This window comes from Glycine soja, chromosome 14 (assembly GCF_004193775.1).
Source record: "Glycine soja cultivar W05 chromosome 14, ASM419377v2, whole genome shotgun sequence".
NCBI lineage: Eukaryota > Viridiplantae > Streptophyta > Magnoliopsida > Fabales > Fabaceae > Glycine > Glycine soja.
The window spans coordinates 12,942,476-12,956,347 of record NC_041015.1 but is presented as its reverse complement, the minus strand read 5'-3'; the positions used below and the strand labels follow the sequence as shown (position 1 = coordinate 12,956,347).

Genomic DNA, 13,872 nt, shown 5'->3' with positions numbered 1-13,872 from the left:
AATGGTGAACTAGCTGGATGATTGTTTTCTTCCTTGTTCCTGTCTGATATCTATTACATAATTACAGGTGGCAGAATCGAGAAAAATTTATGCTGAAGACAGGGAAGAAGAGGTGAAACTTCTAGCGAGATCAGTTGAAGAGTTGGAAAGTACAGTAAATGTACTAGAAAACCAAGTGAGTTGTCTTTTTTTATGGTGATATTTGACAAGACGCTTGTCTATCTTCATAGGTATAACACTTCCTTAATTATTTTGTCCAGGTTGACATCCTTAAAGGAGATGCAGAACGACAGAGGCTACAACGAGAAGATCTAGAGTTGGAGCTACATGCATTAAAAGATCAGATGCAAAATGTTAGAAATTTCGATGGTGACATGAGAAGGTTTTGGACATTTATTCCCAACTATATGCCTTTTTTTTTTGTGTATATATGGATTCTTTATCGTAGGCATATGCAAATCTACCATGCTAATATATAAATATAAAATATTTTTCTGTTTCTATTTCAATTCCTGTAGATTTTTGGATGAAAAAGAGAAAAGCCTCAATGAAGCCCTAAATCACATACAGGTTCTTAAGAGGGAGTTAGCAGGAAAGGATGCAGAGGTAGGATTTTTGAAACATTACTAATCATGTCTCTTGGATTGAAGTTTCTCGTAACAGATAAAGATTCATCTTTTTTGTTGGCTGTATGACAGATTCGACAAATAAAGGCTCATATTTCAGAGCTAAATTTGCACGCTGAAGCACAGGCCATGGAGTACAAGCAGAAAGTTAGTAACTATGTGGAATAAAATAAAATGATCTTGGTTGCTATTAGTTATAATTTATATATAGTTCAGCAGTACCAAGAACATGAGTCTTTTTTTTTTAAACAGACAGACCAAGAACATGAGTCCTTTTTTTTTAATTGACAAATATTAGTTCTTAGTATTATTAGTTTTTTGACCAACATTAGGTTTTTTAATTTAAATTTCACTAAAATTAGGCTTCTACACTAACTTCTGGAAGGGATTAAAGACCAGCAACTTTATTATCATCATAACAATTACCATGTCAAGCTAACATTCAGTTGTATATGAACAAACTTTAACATATGAACAAAATATAAAATTAATAAAAGATCATATGAACATGAACCAGAGCTTCAATAAAAAAAAGCCACTGACCCGTTTGTAGCCCAATCAAAAACGCATTAGCTTCTTCACCAACAACTCATCGCTGACATGCACGCTTCTTCCCTGCAACCACGATTAGCAAACATCACCATTAACAGAAATTATATGGAACCTGCAAACTTAGATAATAACAGTACACGAACCCCTTAACCAAAAACAAGCTTCAAATAACCTTAACCTAACAAAGTTTGTAAGTCACTAGCAAATCTCTTTCTTCATGAAACTTCAACCTGAGAAGTTGGAGCGATGAAGTCGACCTCGTCCATTTCAATGGAAGAAGGCTACAATGTCGAAGAGCAGAGGTTCAATGTTGAATGTCAAAGAAAGGACCAAGCAGAAAGGGGAAGAAACATGCGCTAGGGTTCAAATAAAGGACAAGCAGAAACACAGGCTAGGGTTCAAAGAAAGGAGTTCGTAGCAGAGAGGTGAACAAGCTAGGACGAGGTTGCGCGGTTTTGTTTTTTTTTTTTTTGAAAATTACGACGGTTTTTTACTAAAAATCGGCGTAAATTATAAGAAACATAACATTCTAAGGCGGTTTTCAATAACCGCCTTAGAATGTGCGTCCTAAAATGCCATTTGTAACACAATAATTTCAAAAATGCCACCGCACCACTTATTAAAGCGGTTCCTTGTACAATCGACGTAAAGCACGTGTCTTAAAAAAGGCTTTTTGTAGTAGTGATTGATTTCCATGTGAAAGATAATTACCTAGAATTCATATTATGGTAACGAGATTTATGTGAAACATAATTACCTAGAGGCACAAAAGTTTACCCTACCTACCTAAAAAGCAAAGCACAGAAGTTTATGTTGATACAAAAAGATAAAATACAAAAAGGGTATTAATAAATAGTGGATTTCTTTTTCCTTAGGAATGAATAATATTATCCAGTAAATAAAATTATAAAACTAAAAAGAGTGAAAGGCATACACAGAGCAATGCTCTTTCCTGCATTCATTCAAATAGAAAGCTCATCGGCTTCATTCGGTCATATTGATTCACACTGCATAATAGTTAAATGTATGTCAATCGTGTAAGCATATAAACCCTACATAGTCGTGAATACATCCCTTTACTAGGTCCACCAGCTGAGAATGATCCACCACCTCCCAATAGCATCTACAGTAAAATGAGGAAATACAATTAAATACAAACTTAATGAATCATATTGTAAAGTGTAAACATACTTTAAGAAACCAACTAGACATACAGTCCATACTCTGATATATTTTAAGCCACCTTAAAAGAAGGAAAGGTGATTTCAAGTGCAGAAAAGCAAGAAAATGTAAGACATTATCAAAACCAAGAATAGTCAAAACCATAACATCCTTCAACTTATGCCAGTCACCAGGAAGTTCAACTGCTAGAGCAAAATGGGTCCTCTGGTCATTCAAGGAATGTTAGACTTGACAAATTTCATCCCAAAAAGTAAAAACCTGATGTGTGAACAGAAGCTATATTTTTCTATTGCATACCCCTGATTCACTTTGACATCTATAATCACCACCAGTATACACTGATTTTGGCTCCTCTAGACGTGGAACACTGGGTAGATCAGACAAGAGAGGTTCTGCAGCAAATAACAATTCCTCATGTTCAACACCAGATGTTGCAAGTACTATCCGAGGTGCTGTATAGTTCTCCTGATGTTTCATAAAAGATCAAGTCTTATAAGAAAGGTAAAGAACATATAAAAAATCTTCAAATTTTGAGAGACAAATGAACACGTATTAAGTAATTAAGTAATATATAAAGATTAATCTTGAAGACTTACAGTAACAAACTCCTCCAAAATTGTACCATTTAGTCTATTTAGAGCTGATTCTGAAGCTAAAAGAGGATTTGCCAAGGCACCAGAAAAACCAGCAGAATGAATTGCTTCCAAAAGTAAGTCTTGGAGATTTTTGGAAGCTTCACCAATCTCAGCCTTCACTTTCAGAAGCTGCTCGTTAACCTCTCAATCAAGGAAAACAGGGTTCCTGACACAATAAAAAAATGTGGTTATTATAATAATATTTAAATTTTAAACTTTTTGCAAACATAAGCAACAATTCATTCATACTGGTGATGTTTCAGAGGCCACTTTGAGTCCATTTGGGAGTGTAGTAATAATAGTTTTTCCGGGCGCAACAAAATTAGGCAATGAAGGGGGAAGTGTAACGCCCAGAAGCGGGAAATCCAGAGATGGTAAAGAACTGGATCGGTCTCCAGTGAGCCATCCAAATAAACCACCCAAACCAGAAGAGGATTGTTGTGTGGCAACGGAACTTGCAAATCTGGCACTGGCAGGTATCCTGCTGCTGCTGCACGAACGGGCCTATCCAAAATCCAAAACTATTAGACAATCAAGCTCAAAATCTAAAACAGGGATTAAAATAATTTTCTAGGCACAGTAAATTAAGTGATAACATTTGAACAAAAAAAAAATAAGCAGAAGCACAGAATCATAGAATATAAATTGTTTTAGACTTTCAGCCTGAGGTACTACACTAGCTAAAGTGGTTAACAAGAATTTCGAATCGTAATGCAGTAGTTGTTAAACACAACTCCGAGAATACAAGAAAGAGTAGCAGTGGAATTTGCATTGGGACTAACCAATTGAATAAAAACCAGTGAGGCATTGGCGAGAGCAAGATCGAGGGTGTTAGGGTGTAGTAAGAGTGGACTAAGGGAAGGAAAATGAAGGCTCTAGATTTGAAGGTGGAGAGAGAGGAATAGAGGGGGAGAACGTGTGAGAAAGTGTAGAGAAACCTCTGCGGTGCCAACATTGAAGTGAGGAAAAAGGCATACTGACGCGCAAAAACCCCAATATTGTTGTTGTGTGGGTTCTCTTCCTTCCTCAGATGAAGCAAAATCTCGGCTTCAAAATCGGAATTGCACGACACCGTATAAAGCACGACCTCTCCTCGATGATCAGCTTCTTCGAGCCACTAGGTGTATGGGAGGAGGTAGAGAGTGATGCAAGCTCCATTGGAGCTTGTAGGCCTAGGATCTTCTTCATCAATGGATTCCTTTGCTTCTTGGAAGATAAATGGCAGCGGAATGGAGAAGGAAGAGAGAGAGGAGACGCCACTTCAAGGAGAAGATAAGTCTAGAAGAAGCTCACCACCATAGGAGGCCATGGATAAGAGCTTGGAGGAAGAAGGAGATGAATGAAGGGAGGGGGAGAGAAGAGCACGAAATTTTGTGCTCAAAAAGAGCTCTGAAATCTGAAGTTAATATTCAAATGATCAAAGTTGAAAAAAAATGCACACACATGACCTCTATTTATAGCCTAAGTGTCACACAAAATTGGAGGGAAATTCAAATTTCACTTGAATTTGAAATTGAATTTGTGGAGCCAAACTTTGTAGCCAAAATTTCACTAATTATGATTAGTGAATTTTAGTTATGGTTCAGCCCACTAATCCAAGATCAATTCCAAGATTCTCCACTAAGTGTGTTTAGGTGTCATGAGGCATGAAAAACATGAAGGACATGCACAAAGTGTGACTATATGATGTGGCAATGGGGTGTAGTAAGCAAATGCTCACCTCCCCCTCTAAAATTTAATTGGATTGGGCTTCTACCAATTCAATTAAATTTATTTCCAACCACACACATCAAATATCCACTTAGTGCATGTGAAATTGCAAAACTACCCCTAATACAAAAACTAGTCTAGGTGCCCTAAAATACAAGGGCTGAAAAATCCTATATTTCTAGGGTACCCTACCTACATTATGGAGCCCTAAATACAAGGCCCAAAAATAATGAAACCTTAATCTAATATTTACAAAGATAAGTGGGCTCGTACTTAGCCCATGGGCCCGAAATCTACCCTGAGGCTCATAAGAACCCTAGGGCCTTCTCTTGCATATCTGGCCCAATCTACTTGCAGTTTTCTATCCAATGCCCTTGCGGGGTAGGATTGCATCAGAGAGGCTTGAGGGCGATGAAATCGCAGTGGTGGTCGTGGTCGTGGTCACGGCGATGGGGACGGTAGGGGAGGAATCGAGGTCGTCGGAGAAGTAATGGGAGAAGAGGTTGTTACTGTCCATGGTGGCGGGTAGGGTTTGTGAGGGTAGGAAGCGGCGAGAGATTGCAGAGATGATGGAGAGTGGAGAGCAAAAGAGTCTCTTCAGATTTCTCCTTTTTATCTTTTCCAAAACAAAAACATAACTAGTATCTTCAGATTTCTCCTAATCTTTATATAATTTTTTATTTTTTTATTTTCAAATTATGACGGTTGTTCAGTAAACCGGTGTAAAATTTAATTCATACAACATTCTAAAGCGGTTTTCAATACCCGTCTTAGAATATGCGTCGTAAAATATATTTTTAATCATAATAATTACAAAAATGCCACAGGGCCACTTTCTAAATCGGTTATAAACAACCGTCGTAGAACTGTTGTCGTAAAAATAAAATGAGTTTTTCTATAAGTTAAAATTGATATTTCATTAGCTAACATTAATTAATTTATAGAATTTTTTTCATATAATTTCTCTAAAAGATGTAAGGACATTTATAAATTAGTTAGCTAATGGAAAATTAATTTTATCTTAGGGAGAAACTTTTTTTTTTCTTATTTTATTTCGTTACAAGTGTTTCTAGATAAATTTATCCAAACATGTCAATACATTAATAATCTGAAATATTTTCTATGCTTTTCAAGAAAATGTCTTTCAATCCATAAAGAGAAAAGGGTCTTCAAACTGAAAAGAGAAAAGCTAACAAACACATTGAAGAGTGACGTAGTCATTAATTAGTGCCTAATGGTTACCTCAAAATTATGGATCAAGTTGTTTATCACTTGGATTCTTACGTTGAAGACCCAAATGCCAACCCTATGCAACACAATCAACACAAGTCTTTATTGGAGGCCGAGGCTGATGCTTTTTGAGATAACAATGTGCATCATTTGCAAATTATATGTAATTTACTATGATGGTACTGTAGCAGTGCTTTAGAGAACTACTTTTATTAATAGCAGTCCTTTTGTTTCTATATGGTTTCATAACAATGGCTTGTTTGTAGTGCCACAGGCCCACAACTATCAATATTTAGCATACGAGGAAGTAACACACACAAGAATAATTTATGTTCTGTTCAAACAAAGAATGCCATTTCCTATGTGGTGGTTATAACTTGTAAGAGTCTAGATCTTGGAACACTTGACAATTGAGAGAAAAGATTTCCACTTTTAAATATATTAAAGACAACAGTCCTTGATCTATTAAGCCTTGAACGTTGTATTTCTTACTCAAGCAAGTATGGAAGGAAGAGTGGAGAGTGTGTGGCTAGTAGCTCACGGCAGTAAAAGAAAATGAAGGAGAAATTGAGTTTTTATTTTACTTGTAAATTTTGATTTTGATTTTTTTATGCATAAATATAGATTTAGATAAGCTAACATTCAACTCATAAGATTGTCGTAATGGTGTGAGATTCTACTATGTTCACATGTGGAAGAATGATTTATTTAATAAAAGAATCCATGATTTTTATTGTGTGTAAAATTTTCTTTAAACTAATGACAATAATAAATTGTGAGTGAGATAAGTTTATGAGACATTTAAGACCTACTTTCTATTAAGCTATATAACTTATCCTACATCAATTATTTTATATATTTTTAAAATATTATTGCTTAAATTAGTCAATTTAAATGTGAAATTTTAATTAATTGTATTGGATTAATAGACATAGAAGTTATATGTTTCCATTTAAATAATTATTTTTATAATTTTTCTTTCATTTTAGAATTTTTATTTCTTTATTTTATTTTTATCTAATAATGAAAACATTTTATTATATTTCATTCCTTTTTAAAAATATGTATTATATTATCATATATCAACAATAATGTTTAGTCATTTTTAAAAAAAATTAGGATGACTTATAACGAGCTTCCTCATATACCTACAAACGAGAAAAGTTAAATTCACATTCCTGTAGAATTAGCTTCATTATACTTACCATCCTTTATAAGGGGGTGAATAAAACACTAATATCCTCTCCATGAATGTGAACGCAGCTTTTATAACAAAAAGATACTGAGTGTGTATGTCAAACTTGAAGAGAAACTAATATAAACCAATGTTATTAAAATCGGATTGGTCATCAAACTATTAAAGGCATTGGTTTAAGAATTAATGACTCAATAGGGTAAAACTGGGATCAAAAATTGGTTTTAATAAAAAATATTTTTTTTATTTTAATATAATATTGAATAAAAAAAAGATAATGTATATAAATTGGTAATAATAAAAAGTAAAAATTAGTGTCATAAGTTATAATATTTTTTTAAAACCAAAACATAGTTGTTTTGAATTTTTTTTTTTTTAATTAAGCGAAACCTATTAACCCACCGGTTGAATGGCTTTGTGTCAATTTAAGGACACACTGATTTTTAGGAAGTATTAATATCAGATATATAACCAGTTCTCAATCGAATATAATATATATATATATATATATATATATATATATATATATATATATATATATATATATATATATATATATATATAACTAAAATGATATTATTATACTTTTAGTGAATCAAATTAATGTAAAAATAACATTTAATTTGCTTTAAATATAATAATGATAATAACACAATAATATTTCTTAAATTTAATTCAAGATATTATTTAAGTTAAATTTAATGGTAATAACATGTTGATATTGCAAATTCTTAAAAGAGCTAATTTCGTTCTTATTTTCTTACAAGTTGTGTGTGAAAATTACTATCAACCAATCAATGTGTTTGGTTCCGCATTCTTGTAGACGTGAGTAAAGGTGAAGTTATTGAGAGCAGCTTCACATTTTTTTGTAATTTAATTTGACATGGATTTTAACCGGAACGTGGGTAATGGATGAGAGTCCAAACATAATATGTAACAAAGAGAGGTAAATAATATAAAAAGTAAGTAAATTCATAAAATAAATAAACTGAGAATCTTCTTCCTCAAAATAAGTATTCAAAGCTAGGAGCAATTTGCAATGCACCATGTTTGGAAAACCCAAGTTCCATATCAATTAAAAATAAAGTTAAATTAGAATATAAATGAGGAGTAACTCTCACCTCTTGAACTAGCTATTGGAGTTGAGTTAGGCCTAAACTCACATTCTAAGATCTCATCAAGTCTCACATAGCCTATATAGTGCATCATTTTATATATTTTAGATCCTTCACACTAGATTATTCCTCACCTTATTCTCTCCCAACAACCCTAATCGTTGCCCACCGTGCGCGGTCATCATCAAAGACAATGGACCTCCCATGCACATGATCAAGCAGTGCATTGTCTAGTACATAAATGATCAGTTTGATGATAGAGGAGTAAAGTATCTGTCTTTGAAAACAACCATTTGAGAAGCACATACATGGCATTACAAGCATGGAAGCAAGTGATTCTCTGTGGTTCAAAGAACGTCATGCAAAACTAAGAGGAACTGAATGTCGGCAACTACTATGTTTTGTGCACTCCAACACCTAACAACCCTAAGATCTACACTATCGCAATACCTATTGGAGGAGCTAGGTTTACTCACTGATAACCGGTTCGTCTTCGATTTACTAGGTAATTTCTGAAACTCCCTAATGTCAATGATTATTCTTCGCTTATGAGTTTAATGTGAAGTTTTAGAGAAAAGAGTCTTTGTGCTCCAAAATAGAAGACACACTCTTCCCATTGAAGAGCAACTTTAGGCGACCTTGCGTAGTGAATTGTGCCATAATACCCTTCAATTACCTTCTCCTTCAAACTTGGAAAGCTTGTACCTTTCTTCTGATCTTTTTCTTCAAAATTTATTGGTCGACCATTCAACAAGACCCCATGATAGGTTGGAGAGAAACTAATGTTTGAAAGAATACAAAAGTAAAATAAGATTGATACACCGTCTAAAATTATATTGCCTTCGATGGAGGCATATAGTGGTGGACGACAAAGGTTACTGGAGAGAGAGAGTTAAGCGAGAAATAATCTAGTCTAAGATAAAATGTGGCGCACCATAGATAATGATGTAAAACTTTTATACAGTCAATTGTAATCCTATTTTCTTAACTATAAACTTATAATATAGATTTTAATATTTACACACCTTAGTGTAAATTTTTTAGGCATGCAGCCAACCAATTAAAAATAATCGTTAGTATAATTTTTTAAATAATTATTAATCATAAAAATTAACAAAATTATCTTATATACTAACTGATAAAATAAAACTGTTTTATTGATAATATGTAATATATTTTGTCAATATTATCTTGTTGAGTACAAAAAAAAAATATAAATGGTACAAACGAAAAGGCATCAGTACGAATCCATGACAAAACCAAGTGTTTTCATTTAATTGGTTAGACATTAAATTAAAAAAAAATGAAAGAAGGTAATAACATGCGCACTTGTAAATCGAACTAAAAACACCAAAAGTTAGTTTCGTGTGTGGACAGAAGCAGATAAAATAAAGAGTATCTGGTTCATGCATCTGCACTCAATGTTTTAAGAACAGAATCGGTAATCGAATTGATATTGATGTTTCTTTTGTTTCTAATTACAAGATTTTTTTTAATTAATTTATGTTTTTTTAAGAAAAATAATTAATTTAATCAATCACATTAAATTAAATTTGTCAATTATTTATGTTATCATTCACAAATTACTCTTTTTTTATTTTTTTATTCGCTCAATTGATTCTCATTAATATTTAGAGAAAAAATAATTAAGTAAGAGTACATTGAAAAAAATTATTAATACATCTAAAAATTAGAAAATAATTTTATAAAACGGAATAAACAAATTTTTGAAAAGATTTTTATAATTAGAGACAAAAGGAATACTTGGTCAATGAATTATTGGTCAAATTGGAGTCTTTCTATTTGAATTGGTTTGATCTGATATATATATATATATATATATATATATATATACTAAGTAATTAACATAATTTAATCATTCAATACTCTAAATTTAAAATTATTGTCATTGTAAAATACCTAATATCCCAAATAACATCTAATATTCATGTTAATACAAGTCCATAAATAAGTTTCAAACACAAACAAATATCCACTGTTTTAAAAATAACCATAAGTTTACAAAAAAAATAGCATAAAAATGTTCATAATTTTTTTGTAAAAAAATAGTGTTATGTGGTTCAATCAAAGATCCACATTGGTTCAACCAAAGATCTATCTTGGTTCAACTCGAGTCACACTAATTCTGACACATTTTCGATCCTTTTAACAAATTAAACTAATGTACCCATCGGATTTCGATTAGATCGGCTGATCCAATTTTTACAACATTGTTTTAGTATATAACATTTTAAATTTTCATCTAAGTACATATGTGTTAAATTTATTAATATTAATGATAATTATCTTTAAAATCTTATTCACCATAATTTTAATTAATGGCATAAAATTAAATTCTAAAATAAAATCCTCAACACCATCGTATCTTATGTTATTTTAACTTAACAAGTAATTTTGATTTCTTTTTTTTATTTAAGTCACAAGTATTTTTTATTGAAGACAATTATGTTTGATTCAGATAGGAATACTATTGGCAACAAAACTTTTCTTCATGTATTTAAAACAAAATCTTAGATATATAATTATATTAAATATTTTAAAAATCATTATTTATAATAATGTTAATTATTTAATTTAAACAATATTGTTCTAAACAAATATTAATTGTCACTAAAAACAACCTAGGGGATGTAGAATAAATGCTCTTGGAAATGAGCACCTGAAAACAAGTTTGTACTAACTGCTTCGCACACAACTGTTCGAATGGGACCGCAGGGGGAGGGTTTTGATGACTAACAGCCTCGTCTGCTAATTATTATTTAAATCCAAAGCCTTTGTCCTTCCTACGTTGGGGTCACTAGCTAGACATGTTATTTATACTTTAAAATATAAAACACACGAATCTTTCCTAGATTTGAGGCCACTATTGATGATAGAGACCTAGTACATGAACCCCATGTAGGACAAAAATGCCTTCGTATGCTAAAACCAATATATTATAGCAAGTCTTATTCTACTGCTCCATGTATGGACAAACGAACCGTGTGATTTATTTTATGCAGATATTTTATGTTCATAATGTTATCCAGTACGGAAACCCACCAGTTAGGTCTTTGTTGTAATGAGAGAATTTAAGTATTTATTAATGTGTACCTCACTTTGTCATTAGTCCTTAATTGCATTGTTGCCCTTCTAATAAATACTGTACATTAGATCGGAATCTTATATTGTCCGACTCCGTGAAGAGGAATAAACCCATCTTAAAGAATTTTTATATTTTTTAATTATTTTTTGAAGATATTGTAATACCCACTTGAAATGCATTATGAAAGAATAATTCTGCATTATGAAATTGTAAAACTATGGATTGTGCTTTAGAAATTAATGATCAGAAATGCTAATTCTTGGATCAGAACCTTGTGAAAACAACATATAGTAATATATATGTAACAGATTTGTACACATATGCATGGAACATGGAGTATATTTACACTCAAAAGGGTATTAATCCATTCTATTTTTCAATTATTTACAGATTAAATTTCAAATTGTACTATATATTAAAATAGAAATTGCCGTGACACATATTCTAGTTCAGTCTTGAGATTGGTAGACAAGAGCTTGAAAAGAAAAACCCTTCATTAGATTTACTTAATCTATGGACAGAATAGCTAGGGGAAAAGGACTCATCAACAAACTTTAAGATTTCAACTCAATAAAGCACCCGACCTAACTGGAGTTGAATGATTCTGCAGAAGTCATTTACAAGAAAATTAAAGAACTTTTGATCCTCCCATAATCAAATTTACACAAATGTTACTTCACACTGTGGGAAAAATAAGTTTGGCAAAATCTTAACTATACTAATTAATCTACAATTACTCATATCATCGATGCAAAGACTATATATATAAATAAGCCAAGACCATATAATGTTCAGAGTTGCTGTTGCAGTTTCATCACGATCCTTGACAACGTGGGAAATTGCAGACAGACACAACTGATGCAGTCACAATTGTGGTCGTGACATGGTGAGTCCAAAAACCTTGACTTTGCAGCCGAAAAATGATGTCGCGGCGGATTTGGTTCGGACTTCAGAGCTTTAGGGACAAATCAAGGTGCTTCATTTCTTCTTGATTAGTAGTACTCTTCAAACGAGTTCCACCAATAGCCACACATCCACCGATTTCGTTATTAGTGGCTGCAGAATTCAACATGGTATTACTACTATTAACCATTTCAAACCTACCAACGCTGCTTTGTGATGATGATAATGCTGATTTTGTTCTGTGATGAAAATCTGGCGCAGCAAGCTTTGCTATTCCGGGTTGTTGATCAATGATTGGTCTTGACCAACCATGATGATGTGCATAAGAGCCTCCAAAGCCATTCACATGAAGATGAGAAGAAGAAGGCTTCTGGATCATGGAGTGTGCCTGAATTCCAAGAGTTCCTCTATTGCTATGATAAAGGGGTAGAGAAGCCATGCTTGCAAAACGGATGTTGTTGTTATGGTGCAAAAGGGGAAGGCCGAAGGCCATTATCTGTGATCCAAACCTGTGCCCTCTCTTTGCAATTGATCTCTCCCTCTTGTGTGCATTTTGGTGGCCACCTAGTGCTTGTGAACTGTAGAACTTTCTGTGGCAGTAGTTGCAAGAGAACACTCTAGGCTCAGTATGATCAGAAGAACCACCAAGAGGTGTTGTTGTTTCTGATGAAGAATTAGCATTATTGGATGATGACCCCACATCCAAACAAGTGATGAGGTTGAGTTCTGGTCCTTCTGGAGTGCATGAATTATCATCTTCACCTGAGATAATATTCAGATCCAAAAGGGTAACACTAACATGTTGCTTTGGCTCCTTTTCTAATTCCTCTTCTTCCTCAACACATAGCTGTTTCTTCTTTTCATGCGAATGCTGAAGTGGGGTACTTGGGCTTGGGGGAGCCTCTGGAGGATCAGAAGAAGAGAAGATGCGTGTTGAACTTGGTCTGTCACAAAAGTATGGCTCCTTCATGCTTAGTCCTTCCATTGCGGAGTACTTTCTTGTTTGGTAGGTTAAGGAATTTTAATTTGTTGATTCTTCACGCCTTAAATGGATAAAAGTAGGATATATTGGAGAGAGACACTTGTTTTTTGCTTTTATTTTTTTTATGTCTACACTATCATGCACACTAGGTAACCCTATTCGGGTTAGAAATACTTGTAGAATAATGTGATAATTAATTCTATCAATGATGAATTTTTATTTTTTTACAAAACTTAACATTGGAAACTTTATTTAAAGAAAATCAACTATGTATTACTTAAAATCAAATAATGTCTAAAAATAGGCAAATACTTCATTTTGATTATTAATTATCCAATATATGAATGTGGAATAAGCATTACAACAAACAATGATGTTTCTACATCTATATAGTATTTCCATATCTCTTTTATTCTATTTTTCTCTCTAGTTCTTTTATTATATCATGTTACTTAATTCATCTTGCTTCTTTGTATTTTTGTTTTAAATACGATTTTTCTAAACATATTGTTAAAAGAGTATATATATATGAGAATACAAATTAATATACTTTTCTGAGCATAGTTCTTTTTATTAATTGAAATTTATTAAATTTTATAAAATTATGAATAAGATTAATTACATTATTTTGTAAAT

General features: G+C 32.6%; 1 protein-coding gene and 1 long non-coding RNA gene across 2 annotated transcripts; one reads left to right on the top strand and one right to left on the bottom strand.

Moving 5' to 3' along the window:
• The first annotated feature begins 360 nt into the window (after nt 1-360).
• On the top strand, nt 361-712 carry LOC114384329. The gene is made up of 3 exons (XR_003660649.1): nt 361-382; nt 519-606; nt 699-712. It is a non-coding gene; the product is annotated as an uncharacterized LOC114384329 (long non-coding RNA).
• Nucleotides 713-11,827: 11,115 nt separating this feature from the next.
• Nucleotides 11,828-13,331, bottom strand: LOC114383648 (zinc finger protein 3-like). Its single transcript, XM_028343365.1, has one exon. It carries the CDS (start codon nt 13,237-13,239, stop codon nt 12,301-12,303), a length of 939 nt encoding a protein of 312 aa, XP_028199166.1. The 5' UTR covers nt 13,240-13,331; the 3' UTR covers nt 11,828-12,300.
• Nucleotides 13,332-13,872: the final 541 nt, after the last annotated feature.